This window comes from Lepus europaeus, chromosome 1 (assembly GCF_033115175.1).
Source record: "Lepus europaeus isolate LE1 chromosome 1, mLepTim1.pri, whole genome shotgun sequence".
Classification (NCBI taxonomy): domain Eukaryota; kingdom Metazoa; phylum Chordata; class Mammalia; order Lagomorpha; family Leporidae; genus Lepus; species Lepus europaeus.
Window position 1 is genome coordinate 162,381,128 of NC_084827.1, and position 21,233 is coordinate 162,402,360.

Below are 21,233 nucleotides of genomic sequence, written 5' to 3' on the forward strand. Positions count from 1 at the left end.
CACGGCCGAGACCTGAAGAGGCCAGCTCAGGGATGTGCTTGGCCGGTCGGAGCCTCGAGTGCCTACCTCGGTTTGGAATGACCAGCTTGCAGGGCAGAGCCAGTGGGATGATGGAGTGCTGGTAGACCAGGGCAGACAGAGATCCTGCAGGAAGTGGGGCAGGAGTGCATCAGGAGCAGGGATCCTGGGAGCCACGCCCCACTGCACCACCCCCCCCCCACACACACACACATAACCTGAAGCTTCTGGATCCCACCAACCAAGCTCACCCCCTCTCTTTCTCAACAGGACCCAAAGGAAAAGATTCCAAAGGCTTGCTTAGCAGTCATAAGGCAACCTAACGGTTCCCTTCACAGAAAGTTCTTCCTGATCCCTGTCCTGAGCTCCCCCCTCCCACCCACCCCCGGATATTGGGACACTGCTGTAGACGGGTCAGGGCACTGTGAGAGCAAGTCCCAGCTCAGTCACTTATTGTGACTGTGCTCCTGGGTGAGTCTAAGTCCTCAGAGCCTGCTTTCCTCACGTGACCCCGACCACCCAGAAACAACGTAAGGAACCCAAACAGAGGCTTTCCCATAGAGGAGGTCACCAAGGCAGCTGCCCGAGTTGTCACCACAATTACAACCGTAACCGGTCTGGGTTGGGTGGGACACACACAGACAGGAGTGTGGCAGTTAAGGAGCCACAGCACAGAGGGAGGGAAGCATGGATCCTCGTTTTCTCTGCTGTCTTTGGCAGGAGGGGCTGGCAGAGGCTGTGCTGGCAAGAACTTGGGGTCGGACCCCTGGAGGAGCCCAGGACAGGGCCAAGAGAGATTCTCTGCGGCCAGCCCACGAGGACACAGGCAGGGGCAGCTCACCAAAGTTGGGCTCGTTGGGACATCCCTTGAGCTTCACTCCTCTGGGGCCGGTCTCTATCAGGAAATGCCTCACCAGCTCTTGGGTCATGTCCCCTGGGAAGAAAAGCAAGGGACAAAGGCCGGTCACTTCTCGTGGCATGCCTCCCCACCCCGCCCCCACCTCCTCCCAAGAGCGCCTGGCCAGGAGAGCAGAAGGGGTCGAGGAGATAAAGCGGCAAGAACCACATGGGAGAGAGAGCCCACCACCGCCTTCTCCCCCACCCCTCAAGGAAACACAACTCGGGGTCCCAGTAACATTGCTTCCCAGACCCAGCCTGCACGGAGGCCGAGGCTCGCCCTCCTGCATAGCCACAACATCAGCTCGCCACGGCTTACAGAGCCAGTGAGTGCCACCGAGTCCCGAGCTCACCTTTCTTATTCTGTTGCATGATGCCTGGAGGCGGGGAAGACACCTTCATGGCCAGCCCGTAGGCCCCCCGGAAGGAGTGGCTGTCGCGGATGATGAAGGCCCCTGGCTCCTGATCCTTGAGAAGGGCGATGGCTGGATTGGGAGGGGCAGGGAGAGAAGAAGAGACAAGACGTTGGTGGGCCTGGCTTCGCCGAAGTCCCTTCACTGAAGCCAGCGAGCTCTGTAATTGCCTGGGGAGTAGATATCTCGGGCTGTGCAGGCCACACAGTCCCTGCGGCCACCACTCAGCCCGGCCGCTGCAGCTCGAGAGCGTTCAAGAGGCAGGCCCCCGACAGGTGTCCGTGTGTCGCAGCAAAGTACTCTCCACAGCCACAGGCAGCAGCAGGCTCAAGCCGGGCTGTGGTGCAGACCCCTGCCTCACCCCTACACGGCTCTTCTCGCCACCCTGGGGCAGACCTCATCTCCATGTCCCCATTCCCAGCTTTGGGTTCCTTATTTAAATTTTGTTAAAATGCAAAACTCCCCATAGCACAGAGAGTGAAGGCTGCCAGGAACCATGGATCCAGACCGCCCCCAGGTGCCGGCCCAGGCTGGGGCTTCCAGGGCTGCCCACTGTGTTGCCATGGAGACCAGAGGCCAGGTGGCCTTGGTGGGCCCCAGGGTGCCGGCCCAGGCTGGGGCTCCCTGGAGTGGTTGCTGCACTGCTCTGGGGGCTGGAGACTGTGTTACCATGGAAACCAGGACCTGATGGACCCATCACCTGGCGGTGGCTTAAACTGGGGCTGCCCGTGGCTTTGCCACTTCCAAGGATGCTTCCAGCCCTTGCTTCTGCCCTCCCACACTTGGCTGCAGGAAGTGCCTCTTGTTGTCTGACTTTGATCTCAGCCCCTCTCCCCCAGTGTGGCCGTCTGCTACAGCAAAGCAACATGGGTGTGTCCCTGCTCTGTGTCCCGGGAAGACCCCGTGTGTCCCCAAGGCCCCAGCACTCACCCTGCTCTCTGGAGATCTCAGGCTTGTACCAGTACTTGGAAGTGTCCTGAACAAACTTCACCTTGGCCCGTGTCTCGGGGCTATTGTCTAAAGGAGAAGACAAGGTGTTCTGGGTTGAACTGTGCTGCAGTCCTAACTCCTAGTACCTGTGAACGTAGCCTTATTTGGAAACAGGGTCGCTGCAGATGGGATCAAAGTGAGGTGAGGACGGAAATCAGAGCAGGGCTAACCCAGGCTCACTGGTGTCTTCAGAAGAAGAAGGGGAGAGAGAGAGGCCTGGGGGAGGGAGGGCTGGGGGGACTGTGTCCGTGAGGACACCGAGCATGGCCAGCAACCAGAGAAGCGTGGACAAGGGCTGGGACACGTGCCCTCCTGCTGGGCCCTTGCCTTCAGATGTCCAGCCTGCAGAACACACTGGCGGGGGACTCAGTGTAGGCAGCCAACCCCAGGAAACACCCAGAAAGCTGGGGTCCTCAGACTTCCCCGTGCACAATGGCAGGAGCCCAAAGCAGCCTCCCCAGCCATCAGTCCCCCTCCCAAGCGGGGCAGCCAGTGCCGCAGGTGCTGGAAAGCCGAGCGGCAGGACCAGGGGGCAGGCTGGGCCCTCACGGCCTCCTCCTCAGTTTCAGCTTGTGGATGACACCCCCTGAGGCTCCTGGGGTCTGTCTCTGGGAGTCGGTGACCAGGGAGGTCAGCTCCCTTTCCCTTTCCCGGCAGCTGTGTGCAGAAGAGGGCCTGGGGCCAGGCAGCTGGGCCATGCAAGTGCTGCAAGCTGAAGCCCCAGGCCCCTGCCGCCGCAGCTGTGCCTGTTTCATGAGCTGTCAGAGGCGGCTGCAGTCCCATGTGCCTTCCTGTGTTGACTCCACAGGCTATTTTAAGCAAGGAAGATGGTGGGAAACAGGAAGTGTCCCAACTCCTAGAAGTCTCGCATCCTTCAAGAAGAGGGGCTGGGAACCAGATGTCCCCGGTGGGCGGCAGGAAGCAGGGAGGGGGTGGTGCAGGGTCACTCTAGGTGTCCGGGCCTGGCAGTGACCCAGGCAGAATCTGGGCGCCTAGGACCCGTGTCTGGCTGTCTGAAACAAACACCTCACGTGCCCAGGGCTGCAGGACCCCTCTGCACACAGTCAGGTTAGAAGTGTGGCGAAGAGATGGGGGCCAGCTCAGGCCGTGACCCTTGTGTGCAGATAACGAGCTCTCTCTGGTGGAGGCCAAGATGCCGAGCTCTGGTTTTTGGGGGGGAGAATTCATCATACAAACCTGCGTGGGCTCCCATGAGGCCGGGTGCATAAAAACAGCCTCCAACCCTCAGCCTTGGCCCATATGGCACCTGGCTGTGTTCACCAGCGACTAGCAAGGTGCATACACCCAGGGTTTGGAAGCCATGTTTTCAAGGTTATGCTAAAATCACCCTCGGAATGATAGACAACTCCAGCAAGGCTTGGGTTTGGGGCCTGGATTGGAAGCCTAGCTCTGCCGGATATTAAGAGTGTGACACCACATAGACAGCAGAGCTTCTAAGCCTCAGTTTGCTTGTGTGTAAAATGGGGCAGGCGTACCTACTTGCCAGGTGGCCGTGGGGGTTACATGAGACAGTACTTAGCCATGCCCAAAGAGCCTGGCACACTGCTTGTGCTCCACAAGCAGGAGTGGCTGTGATGGCGGTGGTGATCCTAAGAGGAACGCCAGTCCCCACCGTGATTCTCACCCTCATCACCCACAACCAGAGCACGCCTCCCACTCCCGTGATACAGATGAAGCAACTGAGGCCCGGAAGTCAGTGGTGCACCCAAGGCCGGGTGCCAGGCGAGTGTCAGAACAGAGGTGGGGACCCAGTCGCCCAGCAGGAGAGGCAGACCCACCTGGCATGGAGTACTTGGAGAAGTCGGGCAGAGTGTGGGAGAAGGAGACAGTGCTGCTGCCGCTGGGGCTGGACATGCCACTGGCCACAGGCGAGGACGACACCTTCCCATTGATGGTGGCATAGTTGGGGAGGCTGCCGGCCCGGTCGCCCATGGACATCCTCCGCTTCTCTGGCAGGGCAGGGGTTGGGCTCCCTTGCCTGAAGGCTGCAGAGTCTGGCGACGGGGAGGTGGCAGGGCTGCTCAGGCCTGGGTAGTAGGCGGGGGAGACGGGGAAGGAGGGCGTGGCAGGAGCCTGGTAGCCAGAGGCACTGCTCTGCCGGGACAGCGTGGGTCTCCCATCTTCAGGGGTACAGTAGCCCCCGTAGGCTACGTGCCGGTCCAAGCTGGGGCTGCCAGGAACCACAGATCCAGACCCTCCCAGGTGCCGGCCCAGGCTGGGGCTTCCAGGGCTGCCCACTGTGTTGCCATGGAGACCAGAGGCCAGGTGGCCTTGGTGGGCCCCAGGGTGCCGGCCCAGGCTGGGGCTCCCTGGAGTGGTTGCTGCACTGCTCTGGGGGCTGGAGACTACGTTACCATGGAAACCAGGACCCGATGGACCCATCACCTGGCGGTGGCTTAAACTGGGGCTGCCAGGGGCAGCCACACCGGGGTTGATGGCCCGCCGACCAAAGCCGGGGCTAGGGGGAGTGTTGGTGCCCACTGTCCTGTGGCGTGCCTGTGGGCTGCCTGGCACTGTGTGGACGCCAGCCACACTGAACTGAGGCCGGGCCTGGCTTTCTGGAGAGGAACTCAGTTGCTGAAGTGAGTAGTCAGGGCTGCAGCTGCTGCCCACAGCGGGGAGAGGAGACGAGCTCTGGTAACTTCTCCGGCCCGACCCGCCGTGCTGCACCAGGCTGCCGGAGCGGAAGCCAGGATCCATCGAAGGCTGCGTGGGTGTCCGGCGGCCCTGGTCACCGTTCTCCCCTGATGGCACGCTCCCTACGGAAGTGCTGGTGAGAGACGGCAGGTGGAGCGGTCAGGGGGTGATGCACAGTGAAGGCGGCCTCCCAGCGAGGACCGCACCTGCACCTTAACGCATCACGTTATGGGACCACCAGAAGAAACCACGGCACCAAGAGGTGAAGCAGTAGACTCGGGACCACACAGCTCAAGAGGGACCAGGTTCCAACTCAGCTGCGTCTGACTCCAAAGCCACATTTTGTCCACTGCACCAACAGTCTCCTATGTCACACGAAGCAAAGCCAAGTGCCCTGGAATCGGCCAGTGCTGCGAAAGGAATCACACCACCCAGATCCTGCTCCTGCCTTGACTCAGGTGTCCCGGGGCACTGTCAGCCTTCAGCCCTGTGAATGCCAACGCTGGGTTTCACTCCTGAGTGGCCCCAGGCAAGCCAAGAAACAGCTCACAGGGGAAGTTTCAAATCAGGGGAGTTGGGATCTTTGTGAGGGCAGCCTGCCAAGCACTGGCTTTGGCCACTCACAGAGCTAGCTGCCTTGCATGGCAATGAGATAAGAAACAGCAAGGCCAGGGTTCATGGAACATCAGCAGTGGCTGGTGGGGGCGAGGCAGGGAAAGTCTCTTCCTTGAAAACAGGGGACAGTCAGATGTCCAATGCAGTGAGGCCCGGATGGCACGGGGCACTGGGGGTAGGAGAGGGTGCAAGTTTGGCTTCAGGGCCTGAGCCGCAATAGGGCGTGCAGGCCTGGCCTGTGGTGTCCCAGGCTGCACACAGGGATGGGCTTGAGAAGGAAGGGATGGCCGGGACTCAGTTTCCCTTTCTGACGGGAGTTCTGGTCAGTGCAGGATGCTCCAGTCCTCTTTCCCACCTGGCTGGAGCTGACCTTAACCTCCCTTCCCTATGTCACCTTTCTTCTCTGAGTCCTAAAGTCTTCCCCACCACCCCAGCAGAGCCTGGGGCCTGTCAGCAGGGGCTGCCCACCCTCCGCTGCCTGACCCTGGGCACCCAGATGCACCCAGACAGACAGATGCCAGCCGTGCAGCTGCCCAGACATTCTCGCTGGCAGGCCTCAGGCTCCCAGCACCTGGCACCTGGCCCATCCACACCCCCAGTCCCCGATCCTGGCCGTGCTGGCCTTCGGGAGTGTCCCCTGTCTTTCCTCATCTTCCAGCATCCTGCCTGTCCTCAGAAACCCTGGCCACATCCCTGGCCAGAACTAGCGGCCCTGCTCTGTGCTCCAAGCATGTTCCTCATCTGTCAGCTTTGGGCCCAGTTGGCGCTCACCCTATGAAGGGCAGGCCCTGGGACGCAGGTCCGGGGAGAAGATAAGACACAGGGGGCTCTGCCAACCGCACGCCTTGGGTGTGAATCCGGCTCCGAAGGCTGCTTAGCTGCAGCGCCTGGAGCAAGCCCTTCACCTCTGCGCTCCAGCTGCCTCACTCAAGGGCGGGAATAACGAGAGCGTGGGCCACAGGGTCACTGCACCTAGGGGAGTGTCTGGCGCCCGGGGAGCATTTACTACGTATTGCTCACCTTGTACTCTTTCCAGCACAGCTGTGGGCAGGTGGGCCTGAGTGCAGCCTGGGAGCCCCAGCTCGCTCACCCTGGGGGCTCCCCGTGAGAGTCAGCCCTCAGAGGTGCCCCCGCAACGTGCCTTGATGCGGGGTTCCCTAGGTGCACCATCCGGCTGATTTCTGCTGTCGACACCCCAGATGCATCTAACGGGCCCACTCCTCCCCCAGCACTGGGCTGCCCCAGACCTGGACCCTCAGCCCCTCGCGCTGCCCACCCCCGCTCACCTGTCAGCAGTGAGGATGGGGCTGCTGGTGGACAGAGGGCTGGGGGAGGCAAAGGAGCCGCCCGGGGTCCCGTTCCTCAGGGCTGCCTCGGAGCCATAGGCCTGAGCAGACGGAGTGCTAAAGCTCCTGGGCTCAGGGTCCTGGGCTCGGGGCCCGGCCACCGCTGTCCGGGCCACAGACTCCACGTAGCTCCGGGGCTCTGCGGGGGGCAAAGAGTAGAGACCCTGAGCACATTCCCCAAAGGGTGCAGCATGGGCCCCACCCACTCCCGCAGGGAACACAGAGCTCAGAAATGTCCCCAAAGGATGCAAGGGGAACCTGTCCCAGCGCCAGCCCCCCATACCTGCCCTGCCCCTCTGCAGCTTTAATTAAGCAGGCCCACGCTCAGACATGCATTCCAGAAACAGGCCGCCAGGGACCCTCCCCTGCAGGCACCTCTCCAGCTGCTTCTTTCTTCCACACCCCTCCCACCCAGCCCCTGTGCCCTCAAGGATCCCCTTCTCTGCCCGCCCTGCCCCCTCGCCCTCCAACCCAGCCTCACTCTAATCTCAGGAGAGTGCCAGGGTTCAATGGGGCTCCTCCCCACACCCAGAATCCAGGCTTGCTCAGTGGGCTCCAGGCCCACCCCTTCCACCTGACACCCTTGGCTTCCCTGGGGACTGCCCATGCCCACGCAGAGCTGGACACTCTATTGCAGTGGACACCAGCGTCCAGGTACACAAGGCTGGCTCTGGGCGGCCCAGAGTGGAACCCCAGCCTATGGGGGCACCCAGAGCCCATGAGCCAGCTCCTCCGGGCTCTTTGTAGTGATAGCAATGACAAAGATCCGGGAGCAAAGCAAGATGCCAGGAAGGCAAGCACCAAGTAGTCAGGAACCAGGTGATCTAGCCCAGAGCTCCAGTGCCCACCACACAGACAGCCATCAGGGAGCTGATGGCTTCAGTCTTGAAGAGCTGGCTCCTTGCCCTGGGGGGACACCCAGTAGCACTCTCAGAGGAACACTGACCCACAGAAACTCACATAAGACTGACACAAGGCCAGAGCCCCCCCACACACACACACCACACACTTTGTCCAGGGTCACTCTCTCCGATAGCTCCCCCTGGGCTCTTCCAGGATCCAGACTCGGCCTCACCAGGTCCTTGCAATGCTCACCATCCCTTCTACCTACCCCCACCCAGGGACAGCAATGGGGCCTCCCACGGTGCCCAGAGCCCGCCTGGCTGAGCTGCGTTCCTGGGCCTAGCACACACCAGGCCTCCAGCATGTCTGTCCTGCAAGTTACCAGCCACACGACCCTCACCTACAGCCCCACCCAGGGCACAGCAGGAGCCCTAGGAAGCATACGTTTGTTTCTTTCAAGTTAAAACCGGCACAGATGACACCCTGCAGGCCCATGCTGGCTTCCCTCAGTGGAGGTCCCGCTGGACCACTTTCTCCCCTGACCTGAAACCCTGGAGGCCTACAGGTGCCTGCTGGGTCACCTAGACCCCTTGGCCCTGTGGTTCCAGATGGCTTTGGCCTTTGGCCACTGGCGGGGAATGACCGATGGCTGCATCCCTCTCCCCAAGGCCACAGCTCTGGCCAGTGGCCCCACCTGCTCTCTCCTGCTTCCTTCAGCCCTGGGTGGGTGGTTCTCTGCCCCTGCTAGGGAGCACATGGTGGCCTCCACCATTCCTCCATCTGCCAGGCCTTTTAAAAGTCCACTCATGAGGCTGACTGGCACTGTGGTGCAGTAGGCCTGAGGCACCAGCATCCCATAGGGGCACCAGTTCAAGTCCCAGCTGCTCTACTTCCCATGCAGCTCCCTGCTATGGCCTGGGAAAGCAGTGGAAGATGGCCTGAGTGCTTGGGCCTGAGCACCCACTTGGGAGACCCAGAGTAAGCTCCTGGCTCCTGGCTTCAGATCGGCCCAGCTCTGGCTACTATGGCCATTTAGGGAGTAAAACCAGCAGATGAAGACCTTTCTGTCTGTCTCTCCCTCTCTGCCTGTAACTCCACGTCTCAAACAAATAAATGAAATCTTTTTTTTTTTTTTTTTTTGACAGGCAGAGTGGACAGTGAGAGAGAGACAGAGAGAAAGGTCTTCCTTTTTGCCGTTGGTTCACCCTCCAATGGCCGCCGTGGTAGCGCGCTGCTGCCGGCGCACCGCGCTGATCCGATGGCAGGAGCCAGGTGCTTCTCCTGGTCTCCCATGGAGTGCAGGGCCCAAGCACTTGGGCCATCCTCTACTGAACTCCCTGGCCACAGCAGAGAGCTGGCCTGGAAGAGGGGCAACCAAGACAGGATCGGTGCCCCGACCGGGACTAGAACCCGGTGTGCCGGCGCCGCAAGGCGGAGGATTAGCCTAGTGAGCCGCAGCGCCGGCTTAAATGAAATCTTAAAAAAAATAAAGTCCATCACATTCTCGATGGCCCCCCAGATATGAGCCTCTGGTTTACCACCAGGAGCCTGACCCACACTCTGGGCAGGCAGCTCGCACCCTTTAAAAAGCATTGCACCCCTTCTGCCAACAGGGAACTGAGGTATAGGGCCCACACCACCCCATCCCATAGGCAGACTGGGCTGAGCCAAGGGCTCATGGGTACTGACCCCCATCTGGTCTGTTTGCCATCAGACAAGGCTTGAGTCCCTACAACTCTTCTGGTCTAAACATAACACCTGGAGCTGAAGGCTGCCTGCCTGCCCTCAGCTCATCACGCACCTCCCTTCTCCTCTCGCATGCCACGCCCTCCCGCAGGCAGCAGGTGCACCCTCCCTGCCCTGCCAGTCCCAAGTCAGGGGGTGGAGCTGAGTGCAGCCCTTCCGGGCAGTCTCCACCGCCCGCAGCCTGAGCAGCAGCGGCCTTTGGGAAGCTGCCCATTTCCTGAGTTTGTCTCCAGATCTGTTAGAAACCCAACCCAGCCTGTGGGGCCTGGGCCAGTATTCCCAACTTGTCAGGTGCAGATTTCTCACTGGGCTGCTTGCTTTGTCTGCCTGTCCCTGGGCGTGCTGTCCCCGCACCACCCCAGGGCATGTTCACAGCACGGGCTCCCCTTCTTTCCTTTACCACAGCCTTTCTGGGACTCACTGTGCTCACCCGTGAAACTGGAGTAGGCGTACCCACCTGCCCAGCTAGGATGGCCTGATAACAAAGGCCTCTAGCTCCTTCCTGTCAGTTCCAGTCCCAGGGTTCAGAACCAGGCCTCTCCCCCTCCCCTCCGCCATGGCCATCCTATGTCTCTAGTGGCACCTGCTCCTGACTCCACCTCTTTTCCCCTCACCCTCCCTGCTGCAGTTTCCCTCGCCTCCTCCAATCCTGGGGCAGGTGCACCCAGAGGCAGAGGGAGGTGGGGCTAGAAAAGACTCTTGGTCCAGGGAGAAGGGTGCCCACCCTGAGTAAGAAGAAGGCACATGGGAGAGGCAGAAGGGCAGAAATATGGAAACCCCAAGTCACCCCAAGTCCAGGAACCAGGAGATGAAAGGTTGTCATTTCAAACCTCTCAGACAGGGCCACCCCATTCCTCTCAGTACCCGTATGCCCCGACTCAGCACTTCTGCCTGACACTGAAATACCTATGGGCATCTCCCCTCCGCAGGCTGCCCCACTCACCTCTCTGCCCTCAGTGCTCCCCACAGGGTCTGACACGTACGGATGCTCAATGAACCTGCATTGCACGAAACTCCAGAAGCCTCAGAAACCTCCCGCTGCGCGTCTCGGAGGAAGAGGACCCCCAGAGAGGCCACAGCTAGTGCAGCGGCTTCCTTTACCCCAGCTCTGTGTGGTCCTGACCGCCTGGGCCACACTCTACCTGCCCTGAATGCTCCCTGCGGTGGGGAGACAGGCCCGACATGGGCCTCACGCCCTCGCTGCCGCAGGCTTCGTCCTCTCGTTCCTTTGTGGCTCCCCACATCCAGTCAGGTCACTGTGGACCCGCCCTGGTACCCAGGGCAGTCACAGGGAAAGGGGCAGCCCACATGGGGCCATGCTCCTGCCTGGACAAGTCACCGAACTTCCCCAAACATCGTTTCCTTGTTGGCAAAACTGGGTTCCTGGGGCCAGCATTGTGGCGCATTTAGCCACAGCCTGTGACACCGGCATCCCATATGAGCACCAGCTTGAGTCCAGCTGCTCCATTTCTGATCCAGCTCCCCGCTAATGCACCTGGGAAGGCAGCGGAAGATGGGCCAAGCTCTTGGGTCCCTGCCACCCACTTGAGAGACCCAGATAGAGTCCCAGGCTCCTGGCTTCTTTACAGTCATCTGAGGAGTGAACCAGGAGATGGCAGATCCTTCTCTCTGCTTCACCCTTCTCTCTGTAACTCTGTCAAATAAATTTTAAAAAATCTTTAAATAAAAACGGATCTCTATTGCCTTCCTCTTGATGTACCTGTGATGACTAAACGAGGTGATATGACAAGGACCTCACATGGTCCCTGCCCATTTAACATCACTACAAACCGCACACACTCTCACTGACTGCATTTCCTGGAAAAGGCACACTGTTCTCTCTCACTGCAGGGCCTTTGCACATGCCATCAAAAATACAGGGCCTTTCCACCCAGGGCCTTTGCACATACCCTCCCCTCACATGGAATGCTCTCCTTCCATCTCAGTTTCAACAAGTTAATGTCACTCCCCCCATACCTCTTTCATCTTCAGCCCAAGTCCATTCTTTGCTGTATCCTTCCATACAACTGTGTCACTTCCCTCCAAAGTACTTAACTCAGTGCCTAATTCTGAGTGACCATGTGAAGCCCCTGTCCCCGTGTATGACCTGTGAGACATCTCATACATACTGCTTATCCTTATATCTCACAGCCTGCCACAGTGCACGGCACACAGTAGGTATACAAAATACTTATTGAGTAAACAAATCAATGACGAAAAGAATGACTGTGCATAAGGCATTTAGCACAAGGCCTTGAACACACCCAGCACCTCCCAAATTCTTCTTTTCTCCCACTGAATAATTCTATCATTTTCCCTCACAAGAAAAAAATGAATTTTTTTTTCTGACTTTCCCATCAAAGTAGCAGGAAAATCAAGCACAGCTTCTGAATGTCAGCAAAAGAAAATGTGCTTTCGCCTGACCCAGGAGGTGGTGTGAGTCGGGAAATCTGGGACTGGCTGCCCACAGCCATGCTCCCTGGCCCTGGCTGGCCTCCTGCCCAGGCAGCAATGCCGACGCCCACGCTGGAATCCCAGGGCAGGCTGCCTGGAGGAGGAGGGAAGGGCAGTGGCCCCTGGACAAGGAGACAGGGCACTCCAGTGTGGTTCTATGGACTCCAGACTGCACCTGTGGGCAGATCCCTCTCCCCAGCCACCCAGGGACCTGTGATGAGGATCTGTGTGCAGGGTCACTCCCTGCAACCCTTCCCCACCAGACTCTGCAGCTCTGGGACAGGTGGAGGCCTGGGGAGCCCAGAGCCACAAGTAAGGCCGAGCCTGTCCACCCACGGGATACCCTGTGCCCCTTGCTCTGGAGAGCATCGACCAGGCACAAGGAGAGCTGGGAGCCCACTGCGTGGTCGGCACCTGAAGGCCAGGAAGCCTGGCTCAGCTTGCTCTACACACCCCTCCCAGCTTCACTGCCCTACTGGGGGAGCCAGCAGTCTGGCCTCCAGCCTGGGAAGGAGCAGGGAGGGGTGTGGTTGGCAGACGGAACATGCTGTGGCCCACTGGGTTGCCTTGTTCAGCAACCCCAGGCAGCCTGATGGAGCTCAGACTCAGGCAAGGCCTCGGGTGCTCCAACCATCTCGCCTGGGTGACGGTGGTGGCTGCAGCCAGACACAGGCCATGCCCATTCTGGGGGCAGAAATCAAGGTGCTGAGCATAGAGCCAAGGCAGAAGAGGCCACATAAGACAGGGCCCAGGTGGGAAGTCAGGGCACCCGGCCAGTCAGCTCTGGAGGGGACAATCCCTCCCAGGGGAGAAGGGGATGCTTGTGCCCAGCACCAACACCCAGGCCACCCTGGCTGGCACCAATCTGTGACCAGAGCAGGGCGGGATAGGGTGAGGGACTGGGGCCATTTCCAGTGCTGTGCACTCTACAGTGCACAGGGCAGCTCCCTCTCCCGCCCCCACGGAAGTGTCAAGTTCAAAGGCTGAGACCCCTGTGCAGAGACGCAGGGGAGATGGAGAACAAGCGCCCCTTTCTGTCCCCTCTGTGCATGGCTGCACACCCGGCAGAATTGGCGCTGATGTCGCCATTTTTGTCAACAAGGTGGCAGCGGCGCCTGGACTCCGGCCACGCCTGATCCAGTGCCCAGCGGCTGCAAGCTCCCCAGGCAGGACTCAGGTGCTGCCCAGGGTGATATCTCATCGCCAGGGCACGGGGACAGGAAGGCTATGCGTCTGGTCACTTGAGACCCGGTCAGAAAGGAGAGCTGTCCTGAACCAGCCTTGCCAGGGGCCAGCCATCGCCAGACCCAAGGGGCGGAGCAGCCGCCGCCAGCCTGCACTTACCTTCCGGGAGCTTGGCCACCACTTTGCCTTCATCTTCCTCCGAGGGAAGATGAAAAGAGAGGTGGGAGGAAGGAGAGGCAGGACAGAGGGGCGGGAGATGGACATGGGAGGAGAGCCGAGGAGAGAGAGAAAGAGAGAGATTAACAAGGATTGCTTCATAGGAAAGAGACTTTGCTGAGAAAGGGGGAAGTGGGAGCTGGAGGGAGGCTTGGGAAGAGCCCACGGGGAGGGCTGAGGTCCCTCTCTATGGGACCCTGGGGCTGTGACACACGTGGGACTGGTGCTCGGGAGCCTGGACCTTTCGCAGCCCTGGCGTGGGGGCTCCTGTAGGCCCAGCCTCAAGCAGGAGTGTGCTGGCTGGTGAGAGGCAGCCCCCAGCCCCCGCCACTCGCTGGTGACTCGGTGCCCCGGCCATGCCGACCCCTCCTGAGCGGGAGGCTGTGCCCGGCGTGTGGTTGCATGGTCACACGTGCATGCAGTGCCCTCCTACCTGGCCGTATCAGCCTCCTGGGGACTAAGGGAAAGAGGAACAGGTGACCCCAAGAGCCCCAGCCCAGCCCCGGACTCCAGGGATCAGCACTCCAGGCCCAGTTGGCTCCAAATCACCATTGAGGGCCCCGGGGCCCTCACACCCTCCTTGCACAGGCACGATGGGAGTTGGGGCCTGCAGAGGAGATGCTGGAGGGTATGACCCCGGGTGGCTGCCCATGGTGGAGGACGATCCTCTCCCCAGAAGGCTGTGTTACTGCGGGGAGGCTGGGGACAGCCCGCGGGCCCAGCAGCAGAGTCCAGTGCTGCCAGTGCCACAGGGTAGATGAGGGGACAAGCAGAGCCAGGGGGCAGGTCAGGAGCCTGGGGTGCCAGGGACCTTCAACAGGCGGGGAGACCCCGGGTAGAGGGTGAGAGGGTCAAGGGGGCAGCAGGCAGCGGTGGCTGCTGCCGAGCCAAGAGTTCCTCAGGCCAGAGTCAGAGTGCCCAGTGAGGCCAGGAGGGCCCCCGGCTTGACCATGGCTGGCCGCGACATCTCAGGGATGCTCAGAGCAGGACTAGCTAGGCTACAAGTGGGACCCTGGCAAAGGGCATGTGTGTGCACGTGTGTGCATGGCTGTGTGCATGTGTGTGCTCACGTGTGCAACTGAGTGCATGTGTGTAGGTGCACATTCATGTGTGTTCACGTGTGTGCATGTATAAATGTGTGCAGGTGTGTATGTGTGTTCATGTGTGTATGCACTGTGTGCATGGCTGTGTGCACATGTGTGCTGCTAGCAAAGAATAAGCAACCCCAAGGACACTGAAGCCAGGCCCCCAGTCTCTGAGTCACAGGAGCCTGGGAGTGTCACTGACCTCACAAGTCAACAGGCAGGAAGGTAGCAAAGGGACCGGTCACTCCAAGTCCTGTAGCAGGGTCCCACCCAGGCCCAAGCACAGTGCGGACTCTGAGCCCATGCCACCTCTTCTCCCACACTGGGTGCTTTGCTGTGAGACTCTGAGCACAGAGACCTCCTTCCCCCACCACACCCCACCTCCTGCAGCCCCACCAGTCACTCACCACCTGTGGGATGCAAGAGGATGTCCGCAGGGTTGTGGGGTTTCAGGCCCAGAGCAGACAGGGGCGTCTTGGCCAGACCTGGAGGGGAGCGCACTGTGCCGGGAAGAAGATGAGGATGCGAGCGTTAGACGGATGGGGGCAGTGGCCGGCACACACCCCCACGAGGGACCAGCCCTGGAGCTCCCGCTGCCCTCTCCTGCCTCTGTTCTGCCCATGGTGCAGCAGTTGAGAGGACCCAGGGGAAGGGTCGGGAGTGACACCCTTGTCCTGGCCCTGTCCCCAACCTTGAGAGAATCATCTCTACCCCTGGGCTCTCTGTGTCCCACTCCAGCTCCTGTCCATCACCAAGGTGCACAAGACACAGGCAGCTCCTGGGCTGTCCTCGACTTCCCCTTACTATCCCGTCTTCCTCCTCTTCTCCCATGCCCCATCCCCTGCACACACACACACACACACTGTAAAACCATGCACCTGGGTGAACTTGGAAGCGAACTCCTCTGCAGCCACAACCCACACAAAGGACAGAGGGAAAAGAGCCACAGACTGGACCACGCCCACCCTGACCCATGTGTATGCGAATCCCAGGAGGAAAGACCCTCTCGGGGTGCGGCTCTGCACCCCCACGTCAGGGCTGTGGAAGAAGCAGTCGCCATGCCCTGCCAAGGGCACCCTCTCCCTGTGCATGCCTCGGGCTCCTCCCAGGCCGCCCATCTGGGTTACCAGTGTCATGTAACACGCAAGGTCACAGAGGGCTGTCCCTCTGCTTTTGCCCATCAGCCAAGGACATGGTTTAATGCCCAGTCACGAGCTGTCTCGGTGGCAGCTGCCACGTCTCCTAACACGCCTCAGAGAAGTACAGAAACGAGCCCTGTGCCTCCTGCCAGGGAACTCAGGGACACTCTTTGCCTGCACAGCAGCCTCCACCATCCCGCACTGACCCCTGGCCCCCACGAGCCACATAGCTGCTCCGTGGCCCTCTCTGGGCCACCCTGCTTCACACCCCCAAAAGACACTAAGACCCACAGGAAGTGAACAACAAAATGCAATCTTGCAATGCAGGCAACACTGCTAACCGTGCATGTGCAGGTGTGTGCACATGGGCCCATGGGAAGAGTGGGACATCACACAGGTGCAGATGGGGGGCAGGCCCTGCACTCCAGCCTTACCCTCGTGGACAAACACAACACAGGAGACACGTTCTCACAAACACACAGCTCAGGTCTGGGCAGGCCCAGGCCTGTGTGTCTCTGCCTTGCCTCCCTCCCTCTCTCTCTAACGTTTGATTTTAACTTTGGTTGGCACCCATAACGATACATGTGTCTGGGGTATAGTGCGATGTTTACATACAGGTATAATGATCAAATCAGAGCAATTAACATTTCCTGGGGCAAGAACAGTCAGAAGCTTCTCTTCTGTTTTGAAACACACACTACCTTCTTGTAGCCATAGTCCCCTGCTATGCAACTGACCAGGGCTTCCTCCTGTGTAAACACCACACAGCCCAAAGCAATCACACACTCAACGCATTCCCTCTCAGCACACCAATGGCATGGAATACCAACGACAACGAAACAGTGCCGAACTTCACAAGGATCCACAAAAGGCCACAAAGCAACTGTGAACAAATGTAGCAGAACTAGGCATCACATGGCCTGACTCTAAAACACACCACAAAGCTCTCACCACCACAGCAGCGTGATGCTGGCATGAAAACAGATGCACGGATCAGTGGGAGAGTTAAGAACACGGAAATGAACGGTGCGTTTACAGCCAACTGACTCCTGGCATAAACGCCAAGAACACATATTGGAGAAAGGACAGCCTTTACCATAAACGGTGCTGGGAAAACTAGAGCCAGTTGTGCTGTGGCAAGTTAAGCCGCCACCTGTGACACCAGCATCCCATACAGGCACTTGTGCAAGTCCTGGCTGCTCCACTTCCGATCCAGAGCGCTGCTAATGGCCTGGGAAAAGCAGCAGCACGTGGCCCAAGTGCTTGAGCCCCTGACATCCACGTGGGAGACCCAGATGGAATTCTATCTAGGTTCTTGGCTTCAGCCTGGCCCAGCCCCAACCATTGTGGCCATTCAGACAGTTGAATCAGTGGATTTAAGATCTCTCTCTCTCTCTCTCTCTCTCAGCCGGCGCTGCGGCTCAACAGGCTAATCCTCCACCTTGCGGCGCCAGCACACCGGGTTCTAGTCCCGGTTGGGGCACCGGATTCTGTCCCGGTTGCCCCTCTTCCAGGCCAGCTCTCTGCTGTGGCCCGGGAGTGCAGTGGAGGATGGCCCAAATGCTTGGGCCCTGCACCCCATGGGAGACCAGGAGAAGCACCTGGCTCCTGCCATCGGATCAGCGTGGTGCGCCGGCCGCAGTGCGCCGGCCGCGGCGGCCATTGGAGGGTGAACCAACGGCAAAAGGAAGACCTTTCTCTCTGTCTCTCTCTCTCTCTCACTCTCCACTCTGCCTGTCAAAAAAAAAAGGATCTCTCTCTCTCTCTCTGTAACTCAGCCTTTCAAATAAAATAAACCTTTGTTATAAAAAACTACAGTCACATGCAGAAGAATAAAGCTAGGCCTTCCTGCTATCATCTCTCACCCCTTCTCTCTTTGGGCACACACACACACACACACACCAAGCTTCCATTTCCACCGCCTCCACTCTGCCCACGACCCATTATGGGCCTTGCTCACAGATACTTCTCAGCACTCATCAAATGAATGGACAGTTGGGCATCGTTAATTACGAAAGCATGAGCCCAGCCTAGAGACTGCTGGCCCTGGCATAACCACTGTGCTGCTGCAGCCCTCGAGTCCACACGTGCATGCCCAACAGGCACAGCAGAGAGACAGGGGGCCTGGGCAAGGAGACAGAAGGGGGCCAGAGGATAAGCAGTGGCGGTGGCCTCTCTCAGTTCCCCCCTGCCCTGCCTCCAGCTGCCTGGTACCAGGCAGCATGGCCCGTCTGCTGAGACGGATGAGGGGGTGGCACTGAAGCCGGGCAGCCTGCTGCTTGCTCGGGGAAAATTCCTGGCATTTCTCCGCCTTCTATCCTTGACCCCAGCCCTGTGCACTGATGAAACCTCGGCTTCTCCTTCTCCCTGAGGCACTCGTGTTCGGCCAGCAGCGGGGAGAGAAGGCAGCAGAACCCAACTCCAGCATGGGCTGGATGCCTTCCATTGCAAAGAGGCTCATGTCCAACCCCTGGCCATCTGGACCCCATGGCGAATGGGAGCAGGCGTGAAGGTCAAGGTTAACACCTAGGAGAGAGTCCATCAAGTAATCAAAGGCCACCGAGTTGGCTCTCGAGTGGATTCCTCCCGGCTCGCACCGCCCAGCAGAGCAGCTGTGAGCCTCATGTGGGTCCCAAGCATGTAGTGTAGCCAACCTGAACTGATATGAGCAAAGTACACACATTTCATGACCAAAAAACCCACAAAATACCTCATTTTTATATTGATTACATGTTGAAATAATACTTTCTAGGAAAAGAGATCAATTTCATCAGTCCCTTTTCACATTTTGTTTTGTTTTGTTTTTGACGGGCAGAGTTAGACAGTGAGAGAGAGAGAGAGACAGAGAAAAAGGTCTTCCTTTTCTGTTGGTTCACCCCCCAAATGGCCACCACGGCTGGCGTGCTGCGGCCAGTGTGCTGCGCCGATCCAAAGCCAGGAGCCAGGTGCTTCCTCCTGCTCTCCCATGCGGGTGCAGGGCCCAAGCACTTGGGCCATCCTCCACTGCCTTCCCGAGCCACAGCAGAGAGCTGGCCTGGAAGAGGAGCAACCAGGACAGAATCCAGTGCCCCAACCGAGACTAGAACCCGGGGTGCTGGCGCCACAGGCGGAGGATTAGCCTACTGAGCACATTTCTTAAATCTAATTTAAATCAATCTAATCCCAATAAATTTAATTCAATTAACTTAATTTAAATTTAATTAAAGTTAATTTAAATTTTAAATTTTAAAAATTTTTTACATTTTTTAAAAAGTTGTAAAATAGATTGGGCCAGTGCTATGGCTTGGTAGGCTAAGCCTCCACCTGCAGTGCTGGCATCCCATTTGGGCACCAATTTGAGTCCCCGCTGCTCTACTTCTGATCCAGCTCTCCGCTATGGCCTGGGAAAGCAATGGAAGATGGCCCAAGTCCTTGGGCCCCTGCACCCACGTGGGAGACCCAGAAGAAGCTCCTGGTTCGTGGCTTTGGCCTGGCCCAATGGCCTGCGGCCATTTGGGGGCCGAACCAGCAAATGGAAGATCTCTCTCTTTTTGCCTCTCTCTCTCTGTAACTCTAACTTTCAAATAAATAAATAAATCTTTTTTAAAAATACATTACTTAATTACTTAAATAAACGTCTCCCATGTCCTGTCGTGCTTTTTAGCACGGCTACTTTTGAAGTTGAAATGACAGCGCTGCTCCTGTCCCTTTCCACCGGGCACTGCCACTCTACGGACTGTCCATGGTATCCCGGGACCACCGATCGGTCACAACTGTAGCCCCCCACGTACCCACGATGGCCGCTGCTACAAGCCCTGCTGGTCCCCGGGCCAGGCTCCGCTGTCTGATTCCTCCTGTGCCCCCCAGGATGTACAGCCAGCTCCATCATCACTGGGGCAAATGGACAGCTCAGGCCCCGCCCAGCCAACCCCAGCCCAGAACATCCCCAGTCTCCTCTTGCTCCGCTGCCCAGGCCCCTCCCTGGGACCCTGTGTCCCTCGTGGCTTGGTGTGTCTTCATCACCGCATTCCCCCACAACTACCTGCTCCTGGCTTTTCTGCTATAAAAAGGGACACGGCCTCCACTCCGGGACATTGGGGTATTTTTTTGAGTGGACATGTCTCCTACCCATTGGGGACTGGTCTCTCGGGTGAGTGTATGGGGGGGGCTGCAGATTAAAAGCTCTGCCTGGGAGGCCAAGGATGCAAGACAGGGGGGTTCTGCCAGCCTAAGGGTCCCAGGCCTTTCTTTCCTTGGTGGGAGCTAAATGGGACACCTGAAATGGAAGAGAGTACCTGGATGCAGACAAGAAAGGGGCTCCTAAACAAAGTCAAGGTCAAGAGATGGGGCATCTTTGGGGTTAGAAATCAACAGTCTGAACAAGCAGGAAAACTCCATGGGAACCCTTGTCAGCTGGCCTGCATCCTAAGACCCATAGATGTGTGAGCCTGACCCAGGAGCAGTGCAAGAGAAGTGGGGTGGAAGGGGAGGTCAGTGACCCATGAAGAGGAGAAAGCTCCCAACCTCTCCAGCCCACCCCCAAATCTAGGGCACTCACACGGGCCAGGGTGGAGATGAGAGGCAAGAGAGGATGGGGGAAACCAAGCTTAGCAGGTGCTCTTACCCCCGCTGGGCGGTGTGCTGGTCGGGGACGATGCCTCCAGCTCCTCGAAGGCCTCCTTGTAGCTGTGCAGGTGGGGCTGCAGGAGAACAGGGGGCAGCAGGGGGAGCCTGAGATGCAGGGGTCTCTGCTTCCCATGCCCAGGGCCTGAGGACAGTGAGATAACCTCCCCCTGGCCGACAGCTCACTGCTGCTCTCACAGGGCAGTGACCACAGGAAGAGCCCCAACAACTCCCTGTAGCTCAGAGAGTTAGGAGTGGCTAGTGGCAGGGCCGTGGTCAAGTCCAGGCAGAGGTTGGGAGCACCTGCCTTGTAAATATTTCAGACCAGAGCCAAAGAGAAGAGACTGGGTCTTGCCAGAAGGTAGGAGAGAAAAGTTGGCCACAGCGGCCAGATTCCTGGACTTTAAGACAATGCAATACCTCCTTCCAGGTGGCCTCTGGGCCACCTGTGGCAGAATCTCCGAGGGTGAGCATATAAATGCAGATTCCTGGGGGGTCACCCCAAGGATTCCTGAGTCACAGGCACTGGGTGTGGGAATCTACAAGTCTGACAAACTCCCCAGGGGTTGTCATGCAGGCCAAAGTTAGGGACCCTCTGCCTCCAATTACTGAAATGTCTCAGAAATGCACTCTGGAAGGAAAAGTAAAACTCCTAAGAAATCCCCTTTATCCAGAAAGGGCTCAAAACCCTTTTGTTGGTCCATAGGACCTGGTTTGGGGTCTAGAGATCGTGCCCATCTACGGCATCCCTAGGATCCTCACCATCCTACTAAGGGAGTCTCTTGAGGAATCAAGAAAGGAATTTCAACTTCAGTATTAATGTAAGAAACGGGGGAGGGGTCATAAAAGTTATTTAAGGAAGAGAAGGGGTCCAAATTCCACACCCAGGAAAGAGACCATGGGTGGGGATGCAGGGAGGGAAGAACTCCTGTAGTTATTGATAGTGCCAAGTTGAAGGTCAAGTTCCTGGAGACAGAAGAAGGGCTCCACTGCCCTCCGGGGCTCCAGGCTGCAGCTCCAGGACTC

At 58.6% G+C, this 21,233-nt stretch overlaps 1 protein-coding gene across 9 annotated transcripts in view; it reads right to left on the bottom strand.

The window, feature by feature from the left end:
• The window catches only part of TNS1 (tensin 1), a 191,253-nt gene that overhangs the window by 11,062 nt on the left and 158,958 nt on the right, over window positions 1–21,233 (bottom strand). For 8 of the 9 annotated variants that reach the window (XM_062191499.1, XM_062191480.1, XM_062191489.1 and 5 more), the window contains 8 exons: window positions 20,209–20,284; window positions 14,874–14,966; window positions 6,878–7,076; window positions 4,118–5,109; window positions 2,259–2,345; window positions 1,269–1,400; window positions 860–952; window positions 67–144 (listed from right to left, as the gene is read on the bottom strand). In XM_062191499.1, coding sequence (XP_062047483.1) covers window positions 67–144; window positions 860–952; window positions 1,269–1,400; window positions 2,259–2,345; window positions 4,118–5,109; window positions 6,878–7,076; window positions 14,874–14,966; window positions 20,209–20,284 — 1,750 coding nt within the window. The remainder of the gene's footprint in view (window positions 1–66; window positions 145–859; window positions 953–1,268; window positions 1,401–2,258; window positions 2,346–4,117; window positions 5,110–6,877; window positions 7,077–14,873; window positions 14,967–20,208; window positions 20,285–21,233) is intronic. The other variant, XM_062191517.1, reaches the window with a different exon arrangement.